Source organism: Bos taurus, chromosome 23, assembly GCF_002263795.3.
Source record: "Bos taurus isolate L1 Dominette 01449 registration number 42190680 breed Hereford chromosome 23, ARS-UCD2.0, whole genome shotgun sequence".
NCBI lineage: Eukaryota > Metazoa > Chordata > Mammalia > Artiodactyla > Bovidae > Bos > Bos taurus.
In genome coordinates this window covers 20,058,904-20,084,927 of record NC_037350.1, presented here as the reverse complement: position 1 = coordinate 20,084,927, position 26,024 = coordinate 20,058,904, and the positions used below count along the sequence as shown (strand labels likewise).

Below are 26,024 nucleotides of genomic sequence, written 5' to 3'. Positions count from 1 at the left end.
CCCACCAGTCCATGGGGTTGCTAAGAGTCGGACACAACTGAGCAACTTCACTTTCACTTTTCACTTTCATGCACTGGAGAAGGAAATGGCAACCCACTCCAGTGTTCTTGCCTGGAGAATCCCAGGGACTGGGGAGCCTGGTGGGCTGCCGTCTATGGGGTCGCACAGAGTCGGACACGACTGAAGCGACTTAGCAGCAGTAGCAGCAGCAGCCTCTCCATTCAAAGAGAAAACTGGATGTAAATAAGGAGTCATGTTAGCTGATTTGGCTTCTTGTTTTTGTAAATAACTTTATTCATTTATTTTTGGCTGTGTGTGGTCTTCATTGCTGCTTGCCAGTTGTGGCAAGTGGCAATTACTCTGTAGTTGTGGTGCAAAAGCTGCTCATTGCAGTGGTTTCTCTTGATGCAGAGCATAAGCTCTAGGACCCTTGGGCCTCCTTACTTGTGGCATATGGGCTCACTAGTTGTGACTCCCAGACTCTAGAGCACAGGCTCAATAGTTGTGGTGCACGGGCTTGGTTGCTTTGCAGCATGTGGGATCTTCCAAGATCAGGAATCAAACCCATGTCTCCTGTATTGGCAGGCAGATTCTTTACCACTGAGCCACCAGGGAAGCCCACGATTTGGCTTCTTTGCTACCAAACCAGAGAGTCAGATAACCTTGACAGCAAGAGAACCTCTTATGTTGTTGCAGGAAACGCTGAAATAGACACTGACAGTGGCTGCAGCAGATACACCCTCGTGGCCAATGGGACTCAGTGTCCGAGCGGGTCGTCTGGAACGACAGTGGTCTACACGTGTGAGTTCATCAGTGCCCACGGAGCCAGAGGCAGAAAGGACATAGAAGTGACATTCATGTCTGTGGGTAAGGACTCTTTCACTAGCATTTTTGGGCTTGCCCCTCAAACCAGGGGCTGCCAGTAAACTGGGAACATCCGTGAGCAGTGAAGCCGGGCCTTCCCTGGTTGTGAGAGGGTGGTTGGGGTAAATCACACAGTGGGATTTGCATCTCTGCCAGTTAAATTCACAGGAATTCCTTACAAGGAAAGGTAAGAGTAGGAAGCAGTGGTTGCAGGGAAGGAACCGCCTACGTTGTACTGAGAAGGCAAAAAGCTGAAGTAGGTTTCACACTCAGATTAGTCACTGAATAAGGAAGGAATCCCATGGTCTAAGAGTCGGACACAATGGAGCGACTTTCACTTCACAAGGATAATGCCCCTTATATCCTACTTTTTCTCCCATAATCCCATTCTCCCTCTCTTGAATTGCAATAGCTTGGCTCACTCCCCACCATCCTTCATTCCCCCCTTTTCTCTCGCATTTTATCTTTTTCAGAGAGAATGCAGCAGAAAGCTTTAGGAGTCTGGTATTTCCTGGTTATCTTACAGTTGTAACAAGTGTGTTTGTTTTCAATTAATTCTAGGACTCTTAAAAGTATCGTTTCTACTGCTTATATCTTAAAGCATTCTAACTTCACCCCTGTATCAGACATTTAAAACTTTCTGCTGCATTCTCTGCAAAAATTGGGCAGGCAAACATGTTTTTGTGCCCATCATACAAAAACAATTTAGATAAATCATCAGTCCCCACTTCTGAACAATTTGGGTGTCTCTACTTCTCAGTCTAGATATAATTATTTGGGCAGTGTAACTGCTGTGATCCCTCTGCTTCACAAGTCATTCCAGAAACCACTCATCTGCTTGGTAAGCACCGACTGGGTAGTGGACCCAGTGCTGACGCTGGCGATGTGAACGAGGACACGCATGAGAGGGTCCTGCTCTTAAGGAGCTCACATTTTCATGGAGAAGAGATACAAAAGAGAGAAATTAAAATACACCATGGCATTTTAAGTTATTTCGAAAGAATAGAAAATGATACGGTCATAGGAACTGAGCCATTGAGTTTCCCTTGAGGTACCTGGAAGAGGTTGGAGGGGAGTTGAGTTAAGTCAACACTCTTAAGTTTGCAACCTTTTGCCCTGCTGATCATTAGGAGATAATTCCAGCCACAAAGGGGAAGTGCGCGAATCCCAAAGGCTTGTGATGGAAATGAGTACAGTTCAGAGCACCACCAAGAACAGCCTAGAGACAAGTAAAGCCCGGGAGCAGCAAGGTACCAATGCCTCGTTGACCCCAGTAGAGTCAGGACCGCTCATGCTTTCTGTCTCCATGTGAAATTTCACTCTATGTGGACGTCACCAGAAAGACTAAACATTATACTTGTTGTTGGTTTTCTTTTGTCTGTTTTATTTGCATTCTTTTAGCCAAGCTAAACATAACCCCGGACCTAATTTCTGTTTCTGAGGGACAAAGCTTTTTTATAAAGTGCATCAGCGATATGAGTAACTATGATGAGATGTACTGGAACACTTCTGCTGGAACTAAAATATACAAAAGGTTTTATACCACGAGGAGGTATCCTGACAGAGCAGAGTCGGTGCTGACAGTCAAGACCTCAACCAGGGAGTGGAATGGTGAGTGAAAGCCCAGATACCCTGCACCCTGGTTCTGGGACCCCTAGAAATACACTGGAATCATTGCCATCCATGGAGGGCCTGGCCCGAGCCATGCCTGTGCCAGCCACTCTGCACGTCATACGTCATCACTCAATGCAACAGCCCTTTGGGGGAAGATGTCACTATTACCATTTTACAGATGCAGAAAATGAGGTTCAGCGAGGATAATAAATGTGCCTAAGTTTCCACAACTTAAGTTGTAGAGGAAGAATTAAAACTGGTCTCTGATTCTAGAGCCAGTGCTTTGCCGTTGAGAAGATTTTTTGTTTTAATTTAACTATAGTTAATTTACGATGTTGTGTTTAGTTTCAAGTGTATGGCAAAGTGATTCAGTTTTGTATATTTATATGCTGCTGCTGCTGCTAAGTCACTTCAGTCGTGTCCGACTCTGTGTGACCCCATAGACAGCAGCCCACCAGGCTCCCCTGTCCCTGGGATTCTCCAGGCAAGAACACTGGAGTGGGTTGCCATTTCCTTCTCCAATGCATGAAAGGGAAAAGTGAAAGTGAAGTCGCTCAGTCGTGTCCAACCCTCAGCGACCCCATGGACTGCAGCCCACCAGGTTCCTCCATCCATGGGATTTTGCAAGCAACTGGAGTTGGGTGCCATTGCCTTCTCCGTGTATATTTATATATATATATATATATATATATATATATATATTTACACACACATATATGAAGATATCATGTATATGTGATATATATAATCCTCATGTAATCACATATAATCACTTATATATGTGATTCAGTTTTAAATATAAAGCAATTCAGTTTTTGTATATGTATGTGATTCAGTTTTTTATATGAAATGATTCAGTTATATATATATATATATATACATACATATGTTCTTTTTTAGATTCTTTCCCATTATATGTTATTATAAGATATTGCACATAGTTCCCTGTGCTATACACCAGGTTCTTGTAATTGATCTATTTTATGCATTAGTGGTATGCATATAATTCCAAACTCCTAAGAGGATTTTTTTTTCAAGTATTTTTACCACACTCTTGTTTCACCCAACTGAGGTATAAAAATTCTTCCTAAAGGTTTTATATGCTTGGTTCCAAAAGAGGAAAGAAAAACATTTTTGTTTTCTACTTATCCCTGCTGCTAAGTCTCTTCAGTCGTGTCCGACTCTGTGCGACCCCATAGATGGCAGCCCACCAGGCTCCCCTGTCCCTGGGATTCTCCAGGCAAGAACACTGGAGTGGGTTGCCATTTCCTTCTCCAATGCAGGAAGGTGAAAAGTGAAAGTGAAGTCGTTCAGTCGTGTCTGACTCTGATCTACCCCATGGACTGCAGCCTACCGGGCTCCTCGGTCCATGGGATTTTCCTGGCAAGAGTACTGGAGTGGGGTGCCATCACCTTCTCCAATACTTATCCCTAGATACTGTTTAAGTTGAGAGAAAATGCAAATTTTTGGAAGAAAAAGAAATTTGATAGGATCCCTTCAATAATAATTGACATTTCTTGAGCTTCTGCTGTGTGATAGACATTGTGCTAAGTATTTAAGTACATGAATTAATTTAAAACAATAAACCTAGAGGAGAGTGTCATTATCATCTCCATTCCACAGATGAGGACACTGGGGCCCAGAGAGGGTAAGAAACTGCCTGAGATTATGCATGCATCTGCTGAACGGCAGAGCCGAAGGGAAAAGGTGACTGGCTCGAGGCCAAGAGTTCTGTTTTTTGGGGGGGGTGGGGAGGCTGCACTTGTGGGATCTTAGTTCCCGGACCAGGGATTGAACTAAGCGTGGCGTCTTAAACACTGGACCACTAGGCAAGTCCCCAGAAGCCAATTATTAACTACTTTGTTCTAAAGCTTTTCATGAATGATAGGCTTAATCAGTCCAGATCCTGTGAGTTCCAGGTTGTCTTGATTTTTTCCTGTAAGGAAGGCTTAGGCAACACTGTAGAAATAACTGCTTCTCGTCTGGTTGGACTTGATGGATACCATCAGGAATGGGAAATATTCCCATTTCTCCTATGCCAAGCTCATACTTGCTCTGCCCAATAGCCCTTTCCGACTATCAGACAATATTGAACTATTAAACAGTCCCACTCAGGTTCTAAAAAGCATCTGTTCTGATCAAAATTGACTACACTTTTCTATTCAGTGTAAAGTTTCTTTCCCTCCCTCCCAATGGGAATCGGAAGGCATTTTCTCTCTGGTCTTTTTCTACTTGTTTTTTCTCTGCCCAGCAGCTGCTCTGACTCCCCCAAAGTTAGGACAAAGAGAAGCAATGTCAGCAACACTGAAAGGTCCTACTTAACTGTAGATGCTGTGATAAACTTCCGGCTGTCCCCACAGCAGCTGACCCAGCGGCGGCTCATCCCCTGATGGGCTCTGGTGTGAAGTCCAGTGGGAAAGGTGGCTTTCATGAAGGTCAACCCAAGCCCTGTCCGTAGTCCGCTCTGCTTCACCAAGCACTGGGCGTGCAGGCAACTCCCGCTGCAGCCTTCTCTTTTCACTCCTGCAAAGTTGAGTCGGCCCATTGTCATCTTCAGACTTTTTTAGATAAGCGTCAGACATCTAATCCCAGAGTCCACAGGTCAAACTCTCCCAAGAGTTCACAATCCACTTCTCCCTCCTTCCCCCTTCCCTCTGCACTCCTTAGCGGTGCAATGATGTGCCAGAACCAGAGGCATCTACTCCCTTAGAGATGGTGTCACAAGACCCCAGGGCTCTGGCTCCATCTCACTGACAACTTTCTTCAAAGAACTCCCCAGCCCAGCACATACCAAAATTCTCATTTTTTCCCTCCTGGTTAAAGAAAGAGCCTTGGAGGAGGTCTTGGGAACCTGATTTGAAACTCGATCCCACTACAACAGGCTGTTTGACTCTGGATAAGCCACTACATTGTATTCAAAAGTAAGTGAATATTTCCATGAGGATGGGTTCAAATGCACAGAGAGCCCAGGAGGGGACTCAACGGAGCGTTTTCTCATCTAGGGCCCAGGAGGGGTCACTGTGCACTTGTCCCAGCTTGACAAGGAAACCCAATGCTCTTCTTAACTTTTTCAGCCAATGCCTTCCTGTTTGTTTGTTTGTTTGATTTTGCAATTGCTTTATTAAATAAAATTCATGCACTATAGAATTGATTCATTCAAAGGATACAGTTCAGTGGCTTTTAGTGTACTGGAATTGTGCAAACTTTACTGTAGTCGATTTGAGAACATTTTCATCACTCCCCACCCCCACCAAGAGAAATTCCATATGCTTTACAAGTCACCTCATTTTCTCCCAAACCCCCAGCCCTAGGCAACCACTACTCTATTTTCTGTTCCTGTGTATTTGTCTACTGTAGACGTTTCATAGAACTGGGATCATACGATATGTGGCCTTTTGCGTCTGGCTTCTGTCACTCAGCATGATGTTTTTGAGGTTCAGCTAATGCCTTTCTGGAGCGATGACTTTTGTTCCATCTCTTCTTGGCTTCCTTCCACTCAGGAACCTATCACTGTGTATTTCGATACAAGAATTTGTACAGGGTCATGGCCAAAGATGTCATCGTGTACCCGCTGCCTCTAGAGTCCAACATCATGGTTGATCCTGTGGAAGCTGCAATTCCATGCCATAGCTCCCATCACATCAGATGCTGCATTGAGGAAGATTCAGACTACAGGGTTATTTTTCAAGTGGGTTCCTCGTCCTTTCCTGCTGGTAAGATGCCCACTGCTGAATTGTTAGGACATAAGATTCCATATACATGGAGTCTACATATTTACTCTTAAAGTAGGGGTAAAGAGACGTAAGGATTCCATCAGACAGAATATAACAGAGGAGTCCATGAGGCTTTACTGCCTTCTATTTTGCTATGTGGCCAGTGGCTCGTTGAAATGTGAAAATGTTAATTGCTCAGTCATGTCGGACTCTTTGAGACCCCATGGACTGTAGCCCACCATATAATTCTCCATATAATTCTCCAGACAAGAATACTGGAGTGGGTACCCATTCCCTTCTCCAGGACATCTTCCCGACCCAGGGATCGAACCTGGGCCTCCTGCATTGTAGGCCAATTCTTTACCATCTGAGCAAGTGGTTTGTGACAAAATCTTGAGAGTCTGTGAGAGTGGAGCCCATTGTTTCTAGTGATGGCTGTTGAAGACCATATTAAGTTACCGTCACGAGCCTTCTACATGTTCCATATAGTAGACTAGATATTCTGATCATTCCTCCCTCTGTGCAGGAGTTAGCATGCAATCATAGTACCACAAGAATCCTGTAAATGCACAGCTGAGCAGCCCAAAGAGTAACAGAAACAATGGAGCCTATTATACAGAGTGAAGTAAGCCAGAAAGAAAAACACCAATACAGTGTACTAACGCATATATGTGGAATTTAGTAAAATGGTAACGACAACCCTGTATGCGAGACAATAAAGAGACACAGATGTATAGAACAGTCTTTTGGACTCTGTGGGAGAGGGAGTGGGGGATGATTTGGGAGAATGGCATTAAAACATGTATAATATCATATAAGAAATGAATCGCCAGTCCAGGTTCGATGCAGGATACAGGAAGCTTGGGGCTGGTGCACTGGGATGACCCAGAGGGATGGTATGGGGAGCGAGGTGGGAGGGGGTTCAGGATGGGGAACACGTGTACACCCGTGGTGGATGCATGTTGATGTATGGCAAAACCAATACAATATTATAAAGTAAAAATAATAATTAAAAAATAAAAATAAATAAAAATTTAAAAAAAGAAGAATTATAGGAAATGTTTTTGCTAATGATGGGATGCCCTGAAGGCATTTGCCAAAATCAGAAACCCAGAATCTTGAATTTGAGTTTGAAAGCTCTGAAGTGTATTAGAGAGAAGGCCTTGATCCCAAGGCAGTAACTAAGGCACCCCACCCACCAGCACAACGTCAGGACCCTCAGATAATGACGTGCTTAGTAAAAGAAGAAGAATCTAGGAAAAAACTAAAATTCATCTGCAAGAGTTAAGAGCTTGGCCTCATTGCTGATAAAAGGTAAAAATTTCACCTGAGAATTATGATTGTCCTGCCTAGGTTTAGGGCTTGAATTTATACTACCTATGTGGTCCAGGAACTCCAAGCTGAGGAATAATTAACTTAAGAGACTCCATTGGTAGCACTCAATGGTACCTGACCAAAAAAAAAAAAAATTCAAGTCCTGTCTGGTTGAATGTACCTTCCACCCAGATCCCTCAGGATTCATTCAGATAAAGATCAACCAAATATGACTTCACAATCCCAAATCTTAACTCACTGACACCATCACCAGGGATTTAGGAGCTCATTCATACTTTCAAGAATGGTTCTTGGGGACCTCCTGCTTAATATAGAACACAAAGAATACAGGAGGCAATGAAAGGGAGGTCAAAGAAGTGGGGCATGTAGATTAATATCCAGAAGAGCATATGTCCTAAAAGGCAATATATAGAATATTAAATACCCCAAAATGAGCATTAACAGATGGAAAGAACAATGGAAGTTCAGAAAAGTGGGGAATCCCATAAAAACTAGACAATTTAGAGAAGGATGTGTAGCAGGGGGATATGAAATCAATCTGGGTACGGAAATATTTAAGCATTTCAACATTCTGTGGTAAACACGCATGTGTTCAGGGTTTTCTGTGTGCCAAACACTGACCTAGGCACTAGGAGATGCAAAGATAAGTATGACCAGGTACCTACCCGCTAAAACCTTAGGGTCTGGTAGGAGTTGTTGTTGTTCAGCCACCCAGTCGTGTCCAATTCTTTGTGACCCCATATGCTGCAGCATGCCAGGCCTCCCTGTCCCTCACCATCTCCTAGAATCTGCCCAAGTTCATATTCATTGCATCGGTGATGCTGTCCAGCCAGCCGTCTCATCCTCTGACACCCTCTTTTCCTTTAGTGAAGTGTGAAAGTCGCTCAGTCATGTCCAACTCTATGTGACCCCATGGACTATACAGTCTGTGAAATTTTCCAGGCCAGAATACTGGAGGAGGTAACTGATTCCTTCTCCAGGTCTTCTCCTTTGGTGACCTCTAAGCAAATGCGATGAAAGCAGGATAGGATAAAAGTGCAGAGCATGATGGGGTTTCAGTAGATAGAAGGATGCTGAGAAAGCATTCTGATGGTCCGAAACTGGGTGGGCATAGACTTGGAGCCATGAATGGTGGAGGTAAGGTTTTGGCCAGCATGCATGCCAGTGCAGGCTTAGTTACTTCTAGGCTAGTGGCATTTTGCGAACCACATAAAAGATGAATGTGGCACATAATCTTGAAAACAGTTTGAACAAGTTTATCCACGTTGGATGATTTTTAACAAAATCCGTGCTTTGAATACTTATGTTGTGACTTCGTTCTTTGATTTTATTTTAGTAAAAGAAGTTAATGAAAAGCAAGTGTGCTACAAACACCATTTCGTGGCAGACTCGGTTTCCTGTCCAGAAAATGTGGATGTGTTCTGTCACTTTGCCAATGCCGCTAATAATTCAGTCCAGAGCCCGTCTATGAAGCTTAACCTGGTTCCTGGTGAGAGCACTTTTAATTATTTTAAAATGTTACAGTCATGGGCAGAGATTCATTTATTGATTCACTCCCTCATTCATCCATCAATAAATGTGTGTTAATCTCTTTCATGTGGCAAGACTTGAGCTAAGCATGGGGGATTGAAAAGAAATAAGCTATGTTTCTTGGCCTCACATCTAAGAGAGAGATACATGTGATTTTAAAATGTTATCACATGTAATGGGGTAAGTTCTGCTCTAGAGACGGTTGTGGGTGGCTAGAAGAGGCTATCTGATTAACTCTGGTAGTGATTAGGTGGGAAGAAATTAACAAAGCTCGGCAGATAAAGCCATATACCCATTGATTCTGAGAGTTGAAGCCCTGCCCTCACCAGTTAAGAGTGGATGGTGTTTGTATGGGGCTGAGGCCACTTTGAACTTTCAGCAAAGTTACAGACTTTCAACAAAGTTCAAATATCCAGTCTACTATATGCCCCCATCAGCACTGTTTCCCAGAGCTACAGAAAAAGAATCAGAGGGACTTCCCTGGCAGTCCAATGGGTAAGACTTCACCTTCCAATGTAGGGGGTGTGGGTTCCATCCCTGGTTGAGAAGCTAGGATCCCACATGCCTCAGGGTCAAAAAACCAAAATATGAGACAGAATCAATACCATAATAAATTTATGTTCCACATCGAAATATCTTAAAAATAATAAAACATCAGAAACTGTCTTTCCCATCCTTTGTTATCGCTGAGCCAATACCACCTCATATACTATTTTTTAAGGTAAAAAGATACTCCTGGGCCTGCATCATAAGCAATCCCCTGGCCCCATAAATCGTCTCTATAAAAAACCCCATGATGTCTGAAGGATCTATGCCTCTGTTACCAAGCCTGTTTGAGTTTATTGAGGGATTTTTGGTCCTTCTCATAGGTGTTGGTATCTGAGGCCCAGACACCAAAGTAGGAAGCAATGAAGAGCTCCCTGTATCTCTGAGTCACCATCCCTTGACCCCACCAAGCACACCTTTTCCAGAGGGCAGCCAAGGTCACTTCTCCTCTGTCCTCCCGTCTTAGCCCAGGTGCCATCATGTTTTATTCACTTACCTTTGTTCTCCTCTTTGTTCTTCTTGCAAAGTCTGATTCCTCAGCCTTTTCCCAATAGAAAATTACTTAGGTGTTTTATGATTTTTCTACAGTGGCTGGGAACTCAATAAATGCTAAAAGATGATGGGGAGGTGTTTCTGCTCATCAGAGAGTCCCAAGTTCCCTGGAGATGGAGATTCTGCAACAAATGCCATTTTCCGATGAAGTCTGGTCTTAGGTAGAGGAAAAGTGAAGTCTTCCTTAAGGGAAACCAGAAGGAATAAATGCTTATAAATATTGTCTAGAATATTCAGGTCATGGGTGCCTAGAATTCCTACTGCTAATTATAGCTTTAGATTAAAATGGTGCCTCTTATCCTTGGCTGCACCCAGGAATCACAAGCATGCTTTAAAAACTGTTGAAGCTTGAATTTCAGCCTGAGAGGTTCTGATCTACTTGGACTGGAGTGAGCCTGGACATTGGTATTTCCAAGGCTCCTCTGGTGATTCTTAAGCATCAGAGTTGAGAATCCCATGCATGAAGATCCCATGCATCCCTAACACTCATGGTCACCTGCATATCTTTTATCTGGATGAGTACACATTAAGCTCTTGTTATTTTCATCGCTTAGATTTTACAGGCAGCAAAGAGAAAATTCCTGGAGATTGGAGGTGGGAATGAGGCTTAGAGGAAAAGCCAGTGCAAATTAGAATCAGATCTGTGTGGAAACTCGGAAAAGGTCACTGAAAGTGAAGATGAGTTCAAATATCAAAACGCCACCTAAGCCTGGTCCTGTTTCAACTATCTTTTCTCCTCTTTTCAACTGTGCCTTTTATATCCACGTTTCCAATGCAGGGGAGAGCATCACTTGCCAGGATCCTATCCTAGGTGTTGGGGAGCCTGGGAAAGTCATCCAGAAACTTTGCCGGTTCTCGAACATTACCAGAAGCCGTGAGAGTCCTATTGGAGGGATCATAACTTATAGATGCGTGGGCTCCCAGTGGCAGATTGAGAGAAATGACTGCATCTCTGCTCCAATAAATGCTCTGCTCCAGCTGGCCAAGGTGATCCTTAAACCCTTGACTCTGAGCTCTTGGTGGGGAGCTATGTTTAGCTGAGCCTATTTCTCTGCACTTAGGAAAATGGACTTTGAGCTGCTTTGTGTTGCTCTCAAAGCTACACTTGTTTATTTCTGAATAAGATGCAACCCTAGACATGCTTAATATTTTGCGTGAATACCAATAGAGAGGCAACACAATGTGCGTTCTGCCCTAGGACCAGCTGTGCACCTTCACCTTGGTTTCTGTTAGCTCAATGATAAAAGTCATGGTGGTGAAGTCATCCCCTCTAAATGTGCTCCTTTGAAGAATTTTTATATCAAGCTAATAGTTCTAATCTTTTCAGAAAGAAAGCAAAATAAAAAGTAAGATTTATGGACTTCCCTGGTGGTTCAGTGGTTAAGAATCCTCCTTCCAATGCAGGGGACGCAGGCTCAATCCCTGGTCGGGGGAACTAAGATCCCACACGCCACTAGGCAACTAAGCCCATACACTGCAATGAAGACCCAGCACAGCCGAAAAAAATAAATTAATTTTTTTAAAAGTAAGGTTCATCAATAGGAAAAAAAAAATTGGGCTTTATGCTTTTACAGGTCTGAGACTTCCTTTATCCTTACAAGTCATCTATAGTCCTAGAAGGGGCTAGCTGACCTCTCTTACCTAGAGTAGAAGTGAGTGCCATGTGGCGAGGACATATGTTTCATTTCATCAAAATAAATACTTTCACCTCTCATGCTTATGTTGCTGAGAATTCAAGAGTCCTCAAATTCCATAAGTTACAATAAATGAGTTGCAATTTTTTTTTTTTGTCTGATTGTGTTGGCTTTTTTGTTCTTAGGCTTTGGTTAAGAGCCCCACCCAGGACGAGAAGCTCCCGTCCTACCTAGGGAATCTTTCCATTAGCACAAAGCAAGTGAAACTTGAAGTCGACTCATTTTCTGGGACCCTGGGAGCTATTATTAACATCCTGGACCTGTTCTCAACAGTTCCAACCCAAGTGAATTCAGAAATGATGACGGTGAGTTTGTTCGTCTTACAGGAGTCTGGCTTCTCATCTCTTCATCCCTCAGCACTTGGGGTCAAGAAACATAAGTTCTCTCCACTGCAAATTCTCTCTTTTCCTAAGCAGCGCCTTGCCAGCTCTGGCTTTTAGCATGTGCGTGTATATCTTGGGATCTTAAGATGACTTTTTAAAGAATCTCATTAGTTTCTTCATTAATAGAGAATGAATTCTTACCTGCTTTCTAAGAAAACTAGGAATGAAAGGTTTTCAGAATATGTACAAGGTGGGATTCTCAACAGTCTCTCACCAAACGTGACCTTTGAAGCAATCAGTGTTCTTTATTTTTTTTAATTGGAGTATAGTTGCTTTACAGTGTTGTGTTCATTTCTGCTGCACAGCAGAGTAAAGCAGCTATACATATACATATATCCCCTCTTTTTTGGATTTCCTTCCCACTTCAGTTGGGGCTTCCCTTGTGGCTCAGCTGGGAAAGAATCCACCTGCAATGTGGGAGACCTGGGTTCCATCCCTGGGTTGGGAAGATGCCCTGGAGAAGGGAAAGGCTGCCCACTCCAGTATTCTGGCCTGGAGAATTCCATAGGCTATATAGTCCATGGGGTCACAAAGAGTCAGACATGACTGAGCGACTTTCACTTTCACTTTCCCCACTTCTGTTACCACAGAGCACTGAGTAGGGTTCCCTGGGCTGTACACTAGGTCTAATTAGCCATCTGTTTTACATGTAATAGTGTATGTATGTCAATCTCAATCTCCCAATTCATCCCATTCCCCTTTTACCCCTCGGTATCCATATGTTTGTTCTCTGTTTCTGCTTTGAAAATAAGATTATCTATACCATTTTTCTGTATTCCACATATATGCGTTAATGTACAATATTTGTTTTTCTCTTTCTGACTTACTTCACTTTGTGTGACAGTCTTTGAGTCCCATCCACATTTCTTCAAATGACACAATTACCTTCCTTTTTATGGCTGAGTAATATTCTATTGAATATATATACTACATATATATATACTACATATTTATCTGTTCCTCTGTTGATGGACATTTAGGTTGCTTCCATGTCTTGGCTATTGTAAATAGTGTTGCAATTAACATTGAGGTGTATTTATCTTTTTGAATGATGGTTTTGTCTGGGTATATGCCCAGGAGTGGAATTGCTGGATCAAATGATAGTTCTATTCTTAGTGTTTGAAGGAACCTCCATACAACTTTCCATTCTGCCTATATCAATCTACATTCCCAACAACAGTGTAAGAAGGTTCTTTTTTTTTTTCCCCAGTAATCAGTGTTCTAAGAGTAAAGAATTCACCCACCAGAGTTCAAATGAAGATACTTTAGCGAAGGGATACTTACAGAGGTAAAACTAGGAATTTTTTAAAAAGTGTGAGGCAACCAGAGACCAGAAACATTTAGAAACCTTTACTACCTTGAGGATTAACAGGGAAAGCAGGGAAATAGTGCACCCATAACCCTGGAGGAGGGATCACTGAGCAGGAGCTGTAGTATTGGAAGGACATAACTATACCAAAGATATGCTGACAGAAGAAATGAGGATGCAGGAAAAACAGATCTCAGCTTCTTTCTTCTCTCATCATCCCACCTCCTGCTGATGTTTCTCACTGGACAAACCCAACCAGAGGCAACCGGCAAGCAGCCTGGGTTACAAGAGTCCAAGGAGCTTATACAGATCTGCAAGGGCTGTTCTAACAAACCGCTGTTAACTGGGTGGCTTACAATGACAGAAATGTCCTCTCTCACACTCCTTGAGGCTAGAAGCCTGAAATCAAGGTGTCTGGGGACCATGTTTCCTCTGAAGGCTCTAGGGAAGAATCTTTGATCACCTCTTCTAGCTTCTAGTGAGCTTTCCTGGTGGCTCAGATGGTAAAAAAAATCAGCCTGCCAATGCAGGAGACCCAGGTGCAATCCCTGGGTCAGGAAGATCCCTGGAGAAGGGAATGACTACCCACTGCAGTATTCTTGTCTGGAGAATCCCATGGACAGAGGAGCGGGCAGGCGACAGTCCGTGGGGCTGTACAGAGTCAGGCAAGTCTGAATGACTATCACGTTCACTTCCCAGCTTCTAGTAGCTCCAGGCATTCTTTGACTTGTGGCTGCCTCATTCCAACCTCCGACTTTGTCCTCACATGACTTATTTTCTCCATTTAGCTCCTCCTCTTCTGTCTCTTTTAAGGATACTTGTCACTGGATTTAGGGCCTACCCAAGTAATCCAGGGTGATTTTTCTCTCAAGATCCTTAATAACATCTACCAAGACCCTTTCTCCAAATCAGGTCACATTCACAGAGTTTGGGAATTAAGACAAGTCATTTTGGGGCCACTGTTCAACTAACTCCAGGGCTCATCATTTCAGAGAAGAGAGCCACACGAAGAAGGGCAGAGAGAAGCTACTTCTCTCCGTGGAGATAAGCCACAAATGACAATTCCCAGTGTATGGGAGAGAGAATCAAAATGTCGAGCAAAAAAGAAAGGTGCCTTTAACAACACTCACGTGTCTTATTTGATGCTCAGCATTTGAGAGGGTCTTCCAGGACTCCCTCACCCTTGCTGGTGAAATACCACCCATTCCAAAAGCCTTTACTTGCTTGAGATTTAAAATAAAATAAAACATAAAGCAATTAATAAATATCTCTGCCAGCCTACTGAGTCGACTTTAGTGAGTTTTAAGGGTGGTTCTCACCGTCACGACTGCTAAACATTTCACAAAGTCTTGAAGTTGGGGGGTCCATCCTCTGCTAATTTTTCCCATAAGAAGGTGGATCGTTGTCCCCTCAGCCTGTGATGCTGCACTTCCCCCTTCTCTTTTCTTTTTCCCTGTACCCACTTAGAGCTTCCAAGGTGGCTCAGTGGTAAAGAATCCACCTGCCAGTGCAGGAGACACTGGAGACTCGGTTTACATTCCTAGGTCAGAAAGATCCTCTGGAGGAGGAAATGGCAATCCACTCCAGTTCTCTTGTCTGGGAAATCCCATGGACAGAGGAGCCTGGTGGCCTGCAGTCCATGGGGTTGCAAAAGAGTCTGACATGACTTAGCAAATGAGCATGCACGCCTGCATGTACCCACTTAACCAGTTTCCAAGGAGATGTTCTTTTTTTTTTTTTCTCTCTCTCTCTTTTATGATTGAAAACATTCAGTTGGTTTGATCCCATGCCTTGTCAATTACAGCACGTCCTCTCCACAGTCAATATCATCCTTGGCAAGTCTGCCTTGAATACCTGGAAGATGTCACAGCAGCAAAAAACCAATTATAGCTCACAGCTATTGGATTCAGTGGAAAGATTTTCCCGAGTTTTACGAGCAGAAGACAGCACCATCTCCCAACCTAACGTGCAGATGAAGAGCATGGTCATAAAACCTGGCCACCCCCAGTCGTACAGGCAGAGTTTTATTTTCTTGGACTCTGACCTCTGGGGCAACGTGACCATCAATGGATGCCAGCTGGAACACCTGCAGCCAGATTCATTTGTTGTCACTGTGGCTTTCCCAACTCTCAAAACCATCCTCGACAGGGATGTTCCGGGACAGAACTTTGCCAACAGCTTGGTGATGACCACCACCGTCAGCCGCAGCATAACCACGCCATTCAGGATTCTGATGACTTTCAAAAACAACCACCCTTTGGGCGGGATACCGCAGTGTGTCTTCTGGAACTTCGACCTCGCCAACCACACCGGGGGGTGGGACAGCAGTGGGTGCTATGTGAAAGAGGTCACTGAGGACAGCGTGTCCTGCAGCTGTGAACACCTCACCTCCTTCTCCATCCTCATGTCCCCCGACTCCCCAGACCCTGATTCTCTCCTGAAAATCCTGCTGGATATCATTTCCTACATCGGGCTGTGCTTTTCCATCTTGAGCTTAGCAGCCTGCCTCGTCGTGGAGGCCGTGGTATGGAAATCGGTGACCAAGAACCGGACCTCCTCCATGCGCCACATCTGCATCGTCAACATCACTGCTTCCCTGCTGGTGGCCGACGTCTGGTTCATCGTGGCCGCCGCCATCCACGACCATCGTTTCCCGCTCAACGAGACGGCCTGTGTGGCCGCCACCTTCTTCGTCCACTTCTTCTACCTCAGTGTCTTCTTCTGGATGCTGACCCTGGGGCTCATGCTCTTCTACCGCCTGGTTTTCATTCTACACGACACGAGCAAGTCCATTCAGAAGACGATCGCCTTTTCTCTGGGGTACGGCTGCCCTCTGGTCATCTCCATCATCACAGTGGGGGCCACCCAGCCCCGGGAGGTCTACATGAGGAAGAACGCCTGCTGGCTCAACTGGGAGGACACCAAAGCCCTGCTGGCCTTCGTCATCCCGGCCCTGATCATCGTGGTGGTAAACATGACCATCACGGTCGTGGTCATCACCAAGATCCTGAGGCCTTCCGTCGGGGACAAGCCGAGCAAGCAGGAGAAGAGCAGCCTGTTCCAGGTCGCCAAGAGCATTGGGGTCCTCACGCCGCTCTTGGGGCTCACCTGGGGTTTCGGGCTGGCCACCGTGTTCCAGGGGAGCAACGCTGTGTTCCACATTGTGTTCACCCTCCTCAATGCCTTCCAGGTATGCTCTGCAGGGCAGCGCTCTCGGCCAGGATCTGCAATGGTAGAAACACAAACAAGGGGAGGAATGAGGAAGGGTTTGAGTTCAGAGGCAGCCCTGGCCCTAAAGAACAGTAATGGCAAGAACTCAGTGCAAGAGAAAAGGCACGTTCCTCTGCTCCCATGGAACCTCACACCTCTTATCACCTGCATTATAGTCTAGTTGCATATGTGCCTCCTGCTAAGTGCCTTGATGATGTACATGGGAGGAAAGTCCCTCCCCTACACTGGATTCTGCTATTTATCCAATGTTATCTTGATGCCATCTATTATATCCTAAACGCAAATACCACCGTTAAACCAAACAGCCTTTCCAGTTAATTTCCACAAGCATTAAATGCGCTCTGCCTTGGTGAGGTGGAAGCACCTCTCTTACTTATCAGTACCTCCCTAGTTCCAGCAAAGACCTTGGAACAGGCTAGAAGTTGGGTAGCCTCGACAAATGAAGTAAATGCTTGATACCACATAGTAGGTTCTCAGGTAACATTTGCTGAAGGCTGAAAGAATTCTGCTCCATTCATTATATGAATGGGCTTCCTTGGTAGCTTAGATGGTAAGTCTGCCTGCATTGCAGCAGACCTGGGTTTGATCCCTGGGTCAGGAAGATCCCCTGAAGAAGGAAATGGCAACCCACTCCAGTATTCTTGCCAGGACAATCCCATGGGCAGAGGAGCCTGGCAGGCTACAGTTCATGGGGTCGCAAAGAGTTGGACACGACTGAGCAACTTCACTTTCATTATATGAAAATGTAAAAGACATTCCCTTTGCTCTCCAGCAGTGCAAAACTAATTATAATACAAGTCACATTGTTGGGAGAGCTTTAACAAGCCTTTGGAGCACAAGGAGGGGATGCTTGATTGTGATTTGACCAATAGATGAATGGTAACCCTAGGCTCCCATGTGCTGGTGAGTAGGCAGGGCATCTGGAGGTCATGCTGAGACATCACCCTAGATGCTCATGCCAAGACCACGCAAATCCTGCTACTCCAAACTCTAAGGCTCACGTCTAATGATGACTTGACTAGGAGGTACTGATTATTCTACCTCATGCCCTATGTTCCCATTACAACTATGAGGGCTACTGTAGACATAAGAGGCATGTTTAATAACATAACCAGCAGGACCTCCAGCTTATAATTCGGTGGAAATAGGGAAATGGAAAATATCCTTATAACATTATAACATTGAAGGTCCCTTGGTGTGAACCTGCTACATCATTGTCATCTACTTGACCATAAATGCAGCTGTAGAAAGAAGTAGCTTACAAATCCTATGCTATGTGAACAATATCTCCTATTTTGCTAGACAAGAATATGATTAGTAAATAATATGATTAAAATGCACTTCTTTCTAATTTTTTTCAGGGATTATTCATTTTACTCTTTGGATGCCTCTGGGATCAGAAGGTAAGAACCATAACAGTCATCCTCCTAGAAAAGTCTAACGAACCATGACATGTTAGGTTGACAATGGCCTCTTTTTTTTAACCTTTTCATTTTATATTGGAATAGAGCTGATTAACAATGTTGTGATAGTTTCAGGTGAACAGTGAAGGGACTCAGCCCTACATGTGCATATATCCATTCTCCCCCAAACTCCCCTCCCATCCAGGCTGCTACATAACATTGAGCAGAGTTCCCTGTGCTATAGAGTAGGACCCTGTCGGTTATTCATTTTAAACACAGCAGTGTATACATGTTGATCCCAAACTTCCTAACTATCCCTTCCCCCCACTCTCCCCTCCTGACAACCGTAAGTTCTTTCTTTAAATCTGTGAGTCTGTTTCTGTTTTGTGAATAAGTTCATTTGATCATTTCTTTTTAGATTCCACATATGAGAGATGCCACACAGTACTTCTCCTTCTCTGACTTACTTCGCTCAGTATGACCATCTCTAGGTCCATTCACGTTACTTCAAATGGCATTATTTCATTATCTTTAATGGCTGAGTAATATTCCACTGTATATATGTGCCACATCTTCTTTATCCATTCCTCTATCGATGGACATTTAGATTGCTTCCATGTCTTGGCTATTGTAAACAGTGCTACAGTGAACACTGGTGTGCATGTATCCTTTTGGACCGTACTGCTCTCTGGGTATATGCCCAGGAGGGGGATTGCAGGGTCATACGGTAGCTCTGTTCTTAGTTTTTTAAGGGACCTCCACACTGGTCCCCACAGTGGCTGTTACCAATTTACATTCCCACCAACAGTATAGAAAGCTTCCTTTCTCTCCAAACCCTTCTCAGCATTTGACAGTGGCTTCTCTTAAACTCTGCAGGTGCAGGAAGCCTTGCTGAACAAGTATTCACGGTCAAAATGGTCTTCACAGCACTCAAAGGTAAATAGTTTCTTTGTAGAGACTCTGAAAAACCCCTCTCTCTCCACTACCAATTGTAGTGTAGTGTAATAATTACAGATTATTCCACCGTGTTTGCTTTGTACCTGATTCTGCCTTTTAATAAAAAACCATGGCAATGAACTAGCATTTAGATGCTGTCCCCACATCTTAAAATAGGGGTTATAGGGGCCAATAGCTTGGATAGTATCAACTGGAAGTTAAGACCAAATTTCCATGAGAAGCAATCTTCTGGGGAAACTCAAGGCCATTTATGAGCCTTGAGAACACAATTTGAAGAATAATGATGAATTTTGTGTAGTTCTTCTTGGAAAATAACTATTTGTTTTCACATGTCAGAAGACAATAAACCTTATCAAACGGTAAAATACATATTTGGAAGTCAATTGCCTAATACCTATGACGAGACTCTGGTGTTTCAAAAGGTGGCTTTCCTGCTTAAATTGAAAGTGGTATTCACTCAGTCGTGTCCAGCTCTTTGGCACCCAAGAACTTTAAGCCCACCAGGCCCCTCTGTCCATGGAATTCTCCAGGCAAGAACACTGGAGGGGGTTGCCATTCTTTTCTCCAGGGGATCTTTCTGATCCAGGGATTGAAGCCAGGCCTCCTGCATTGCAGGCAGATTCTTAACGGCCACCAGTAGGCTTTCCGGCTTAATTTGTCTGAAATAGAAATTCAGGTTCATCCAGGCCCTCTCCTTAGGTGAGATGAAAATGCAGGCAGTGACCACGAGAGGGCAGCAAACAAATCATCTTACAGATTCACACAGGACCTTGGACTAACATGTTTACTTTGTAATTCTTTTTTTTCTTCTCTAGTCAACGTCCATAGGTTCATCTACACCTGTATTTTCAATGAGTTCTCCAATATCAAGAAGATTTAACAATTTGTTTGGTAAAACAGGTACGTAGCGTCCTCTAGATGTTTCCTGGGTTGACCTAAACATATTTGCCCCGGGGGTAAATCTCACCCCTAGTGTCTAACTGTCTACTTCATAACATTGACCCACAGTGGCCTTATTTGGAGCAGAGGTTAAATACTGCTTATATTTTCCCAAACTACCAGGAGGTTGGTACAGAGGGCAACTGCCTTCAGCCTGCAGAGAACTCTACATCAAAACCATATCCACCATAAAAATGGGAACTGTATGTTAATTGCTATCCTAATCAAACACAAAGTTCTATTCATGTTATATAAGAGTAGGCAGGTCATAGTTCTGGGTTCTGGTACAGTGAAGAAAATAATTGGAGGATCCTACCATAGCATCCCACGCTGTGAGTTTCATTTCTTTTTTTTTTTTCTTTTTTTGGAGTGTTCTTGTTTTACACATGGGCATTTTTAAATCCTTGCATACATATGAGGGGTCACCCGAGTTAGCTATTCTATTAGGGATATGTGCAATGAACATTTTCTCCCTTTAGACATAAGATGAAGGATGTGAATGACTTTGGGCAGTGGGCCTCAGCTGTTCTGGCAAGCTGAAACTCCTGTCCCATGTCACCCCAACTCCTCACCTCCTGCCAGGGAAAACAGGCACTAGAATTCCTTCCAGCTCCTCCAAACTGAACAGATCTCACAAACGAAGAAATGTATGAAATGTGTCGAAAGCCTTCCAGACTATGGCTCTCTGGATAAGAATGAATTTGGGGAATGCCTAACTTATTAAAGCTCAGGAGAACTTGGCATTTGGGGCTTCAGCTTGATGTTTTACTCATGAAACTGGAGGACCTTCACTTTTTGTTGGATCTGTTGTGAAATCATCCGAGATCCAGGATATGTTAGAACATTTCCCCTCGGCGGGCATTGTCCCTGGATCGTGTTTGTGGTGCTAAGTCGCTTCACTGTGTCCAACTCTTTGGGACTGCATGGACTGTAGCTCACCAGGCTCCTCTGTCCATGGGATTCTCCAGGCAAGAATACCGGAGTGGGTTGCCATTTCCTCCCGCAGGGGATCTTCCTGATCCAGGGATCAAACCAGTATCTCTTATGTCTCCTGCATTGGCAGGCAGGTCTTTGTCATTAGTGCCACCTGGGAAGCCCCGGATGGTGTTTAGCATTTGCATTAAAGCGAGAACAGTGAAAACTCTATGAAATGATTCCACAGAATCTGAGTTACACATTATGTAAGGCCAGTGAAGTGTGTTCCCTGTTTCTGAACCAGTCAGATCAAGAGCTGGGGCCCAGATCCCGAGGTCCTAGGGCCCGAGTCTCCCGGCCGCTGCCACTCAGCCTTTCAGGGTCATTCATGCTGATCCAAGGTGGCCTATTCGAGGGCTCCCTAATCACTGTAACTTTGGTTTATGTTGTCAGCAGCCCCAAGGGCTCCCCCAGGCAATGATGGAAACCCTGTTAGCCGTGGCAGTCCGCCCATCTGATGGTAGGGTGGGCACTGTGTCACTTCCCCTGCCCAACACACAGCCCCTACTGTTCGCCTGCTCTGTCCTCCCCCTGCCCCACGCTGGCATCAGTCTGTGCCGTTGCTCCCGGGCCGTTCTCCCTGCTACCCCTGTTGTTATCCCGACTCCTGCTGCTTTCCTGGTCCTGCCTCTTCTTCCCCTGCAATTTCCTCTTTTTTTACTTTCCTCCCTTTCCCCGGCTCAGACCCCTCCTGAGAGCTTCCCCAAGTCACACCAACCCAAGGGGACCAGGGATGTTCCTCCATATGGATGTCCCCTAGGCTGTTGCATGAGGCAGCATGCAGAGGGCTGCCCGTGTCAAGATCTCCCTGTCCTCTGTAGAAATCTGGCTGCTGGTGTGATGTGAAGTAGTTAGTGCTTGTCTTATCGGCTGCCACGCATGCTTGAGAACAGCTTGGTTTGTTCTCCAGGACTTCTGGGTCTGGGGAGGAGGGCAGGCATGGGTTCATTTCCAGGCATGGCTTAGCTGGCTCCTGGAGTAGAGCGCCCCCTGGGCGGGCAGCAGAGATTCACACCCCAGTGATCATGAAGCGGTGACCTTCAGCTGAGCTGCTGTTGTGTTTTTCAGGAACATACAATGTTTCCACCCCGGAAACAACCAGTTCATCCCTGGAAAACACATCCAGTGCTTATTCATTGCTCAACTAAGGACAGGAAAATCCAGCCCATGGGACCTCTTGGGAAACAGTGGATGTGCTCTGCAAAAGAGATCCTTTCCAAGCCGTGGGTAACATGTTTTTTCCGCAGGCCTCTGGGAGCAGATGCTGAAGAGACTTTGTTTTATGAGGGAAGAGGCTTTCTTTTGTAAAGACAGACCAAAGGAAATTGTTGCATTTATGTTGCTGCCCCACCCCTGTCTCTTGTGTGATACCAAATGTGTATAGTATTTAATTGAAACTCAAGCCAACTTCTCTGTCTATATTGTAAAATAGAATTTCAGAGACATTTTTCCTTTTCACACCCTGGGCCCAAAGATAAGCTTTGATTAAAATAATAAGTAAAAGGCCAGGACTTAGGAAACTCTTCAGTGAATTCTAGGAAGGAAGGATGGAAGAGAGGAAGAAAGAAAGAAGAGAGGGATGGAGGAAACTACAAGGAAAAAATATAGAGAATAACGGAAGGACGACATGTTAAGATTTCTATGTTAATGACCCAATACTTTTACTGCAACACTGAAAAATGACTCCAAAATGAAAACTGAAAATTAGCCATGGAGAAAGTTCAATATTTTCCTGGTGTTTTCTTAGCTAAGAGAGATCAAAAAAGGAAAAAAAAAAAAAGGCAATGAAAAAATAGGGAGGAAACTATATCATCAAGATGCTTTTAAGTGAATGATGATATTTACAAGAATTTCACAGAAGACATGACTCTGCTGATGCTAAACACATACATACGTGTTACTGTGTGTTAAGGTTGGAGCTAAGAGGAATGAATGGACAGAGGAAGTGTGATTAGATGATTAGATCCCAGCTGACCACCTGCTGATTACATTTTTAATATTAGTAGTTTAGTAGAACAGCCTTGGGTTTTGGTTTGTTCCACTTTTTATAAGCAAAAATATATATATTTGTCTATCCATTCATTTCCAAATGTGATATATTGCACTGAAAACAGACCCTCCCAACTGTCATGAATTATATTTAACAGCTTTAACCAGGTACTTTTCTGTGCATGCTAGAAAAGATTTGAATGATCTTACAGTGTTGTATATTATTATTTTTGTAGTTACTATGGATTGAGAGGCCCTGGATGTGCTGTATAGGTCTCTCTGTGTTAATTCTTCCAGTTCCTAAGTTCCCAGACCAATATACATTCAGAGTTTTCTACTGTCTAATTGGTATTTATTCTAACTACTTAGAAATCTTCTGGAAAAAGCTCTCCAGCTGGCTAGTCTGTGCTCCTAATGACACTTTACCTTGATGAACAGATGGTGCAGATTGTTTGTGAACTATGTGGCTGTGTGTGTTTCACCTGTGTGTGTGTGTGTGTGTGTGCATTTCATAAAAATATAATATAAATATTTATTAAAATCACATCCATAGCAAAGTTTACCATGTGCTGTAGCTACAGCAACCAAATATTCCAAATCACAGTCTGACCCTGGGGCCATAATGAAATAAAAAATGTGGGACTTCTCTGAAAATATGGGCAGTGTGGTCTTCATAAGGATGGCTCTAACAGGTCCAACCATCAGGAAGAAAGGACCAAAGAGGCTGAGACTCAATTACCATTTATTCGCTGAGGTTTGAAAGAGTTTTCTTTTAATAGTTTTACTGTTTAAAATCACTTCCTTTTATTTTTAATTAAATTCTACCTCTATCTCTCTTTTCTTTATGAGAAGGGAGAGATCGGACAGACAGAAATCCCAATCACGTTTCAAGGAAACGAACTCTTTTTTTTTCCCTTTTCCTACATACTCACAAGTGACATATATATCTATGCCCACATTTGCCAGCAAATTGTCACATCATTATCCCAACTGAAGAGTTCATTATTTAAAATCCCTGAAGGAAATGATTATAAAGCTCAAAATTCTCCAGGGGATGATCAACTTTGGGCAGAAGTTGGTACTGAGAAGACAAAGCCAGAGGTTAGGCTGGATGATCAACTGAATTTGATTTAGACATCAGGAAAAGAATGGCTTTACTGATTTGGTTTCTGGAGTTCTATCCATGAAAACTGAGACAGGGTTAGGCAGTATTGATGTGATCAGCCAGGGAAAGCATTGCATTCAGAAGGCTGTGGTTCTCCTGTTCGAAATCACAGAACTATAAGAAACGCTGACCTTCCACTGACCTTCCCAGGGATCCTCTGGGAATTGTTGTCCTGAATTTTGTGAAGGGGACCTCTATAATGACAGGAACCTCCAGTGGGGCTCCCCAGGATGGGGATCTGGTTCTTTGCCAACATTCATTAATGGAGGCACGTTCCCTCACCTCCAGTGCACACACACACACACACTCGAGGTGTGCCTGTACTTCCCTCCTTTCAAGTCAGAGTACTGGATCCACATTCCGGAAAAGCTGTACAAACAAAACATTGGAGAAGTACAGTACATGCTGGTTTTCTGCTCAACTCCAAGAGGCATAGTTCAGTCACTGCTCTTTGCCAAGAATACCCTGAAATAAGCAACAGAATTCAACATTGTAAAAAAGAGTGATCTATGAATCTGTTAATTACAACAGGAGCCATGCTTGGCCCTGGGGTCACTGGTTTTCAATCAACAATGATTTCAGGGCTCTGGGCAGCAGATTTCCGAGGGAAGGAAGAACGGGAATGCTAGTGTTGGCACAAAGTGAGATGTGGCACCTACCTCACCTGGAAAGTGCCCACTACTTTCCCACGTCCCTGAAATCTCTCAGTGTATAAAGCCGGTTCCACCAGGCAAAACCTTCTTGCATTAAGGGACCTTCTGGTAAGTCAGTTTCTTGCAATGGAGTCTGTACTGATGCTTCAGAGGGTATGAGGTCAGAGCATCCACCACTGAGCAGTGGATACAAACTACAGAGGTCGTCTCAGCCCAGAATAACATTCTGAGCGCAGTGCAACGCATCCTCTCCTGGATGAGTCATGCATCTGCCACCCTCCCGTCCGAGTCATGCTGTTTACTTGGAGAAAGAGGTAAATACAAGTCCGTGGGGATTTCAGGATCTAGTTGCTAAGGCCAGAAATTAAGAAACACCGTGGGAAGACATAGCCCTTTGTGGTTCGTGTAGGGAACTTCACAGAGGTTGAAAGACTAAAAAATAAAGTTTTGTGGGGATGAGAAAGATTATAGCAACCAGCAAGCACAGAGGTGGCAGAAGACATTATTCTGAGTCACAAGTCACAACCATTTTAGAAGACAAAGGAAACAAGTGAGGTCATAGAAGTGGCCTGTAGGAAGAACACGTATTATTTGTGGCAGGAGAAGGTGCTGTCAAATGGGGCTCTACATCCCCTAGAGAAAGTCAGTGACGCGGGCCAGCAGAAGTCTGATTCCCCAAGTGTCCAAAATAAAGGAGGGGCTTTGTGTTTTTTGAACACCCATGAAAAGAGTGTCTCATCATTTCAGGGCTATTAGCTTTGAAGTGCGGAGAAGGCAATGGCACCCCACTCCAGTACTCTCGCCTGGAAAATCCCATGGACTGAAGGGTCTTGTAGGCTGCAGTCCATGGCGTCACGAAGTGTCGGACATGACTGAGCGACTTCACTTTCACTTTTCACTTTCATGCATTGGAGAAGGAAATGGCAACCCACTCCAGTGTTCTTGCCTGGAGAATCCCAGGGATGGGGGAGCCTGGTGGGCTGCCATCTATGGGGTCGCACAGAGTCGGACATGACTGAAGAGGCTTAGCAGCAGCAGTAGCAGCAGCTTTGAAGTGAGATGCTATAGGTTTCTAAAGTTATGACTTGGGATTTTCAATCATGTCTTAATAATAGCATTCCAGCATACAGCTCTGTCCATGGGGTTCTCAACTAAGTGGACATGAATCTGAG

General features: G+C 44.1%; 1 protein-coding gene across 5 annotated transcripts in view; it reads left to right on the top strand.

The window, feature by feature from the left end:
- The window catches only part of ADGRF5 (adhesion G protein-coupled receptor F5), a 75,441-nt gene extending 52,065 nt beyond the window's left edge, over positions 1–23,376 (top strand). For 2 of the 5 annotated variants that reach the window (XM_005223455.4, XM_005223453.4), the window contains exons 11-22: positions 697–867; positions 1,995–2,114; positions 2,266–2,475; positions 5,979–6,191; positions 8,863–9,015; positions 10,933–11,141; positions 11,974–12,153; positions 15,345–16,730; positions 18,133–18,174; positions 19,051–19,110; positions 19,947–20,031; positions 22,114–23,369. In XM_005223455.4, coding sequence (XP_005223512.1) covers positions 697–867; positions 1,995–2,114; positions 2,266–2,475; positions 5,979–6,191; positions 8,863–9,015; positions 10,933–11,141; positions 11,974–12,153; positions 15,345–16,730; positions 18,133–18,174; positions 19,051–19,110; positions 19,947–20,031; positions 22,114–22,193 — 2,909 coding nt within the window. In that variant the 3' untranslated portion in view covers positions 22,194–23,369. Of the gene's footprint in view, positions 1–696; positions 868–1,994; positions 2,115–2,265; positions 2,476–5,978; positions 6,192–8,862; positions 9,016–10,932; positions 11,142–11,973; positions 12,154–15,344; positions 16,731–18,132; positions 18,175–19,050; positions 19,111–19,946; positions 20,032–21,438; positions 21,506–22,113 lie in introns of all 5 variants that reach the window. The other 3 variants (XM_010818206.3, NM_001193243.1, XM_005223457.4) reach the window with 3 other exon arrangements.
- The last annotated feature ends 2,648 nt before the right edge of the window (positions 23,377–26,024 follow it).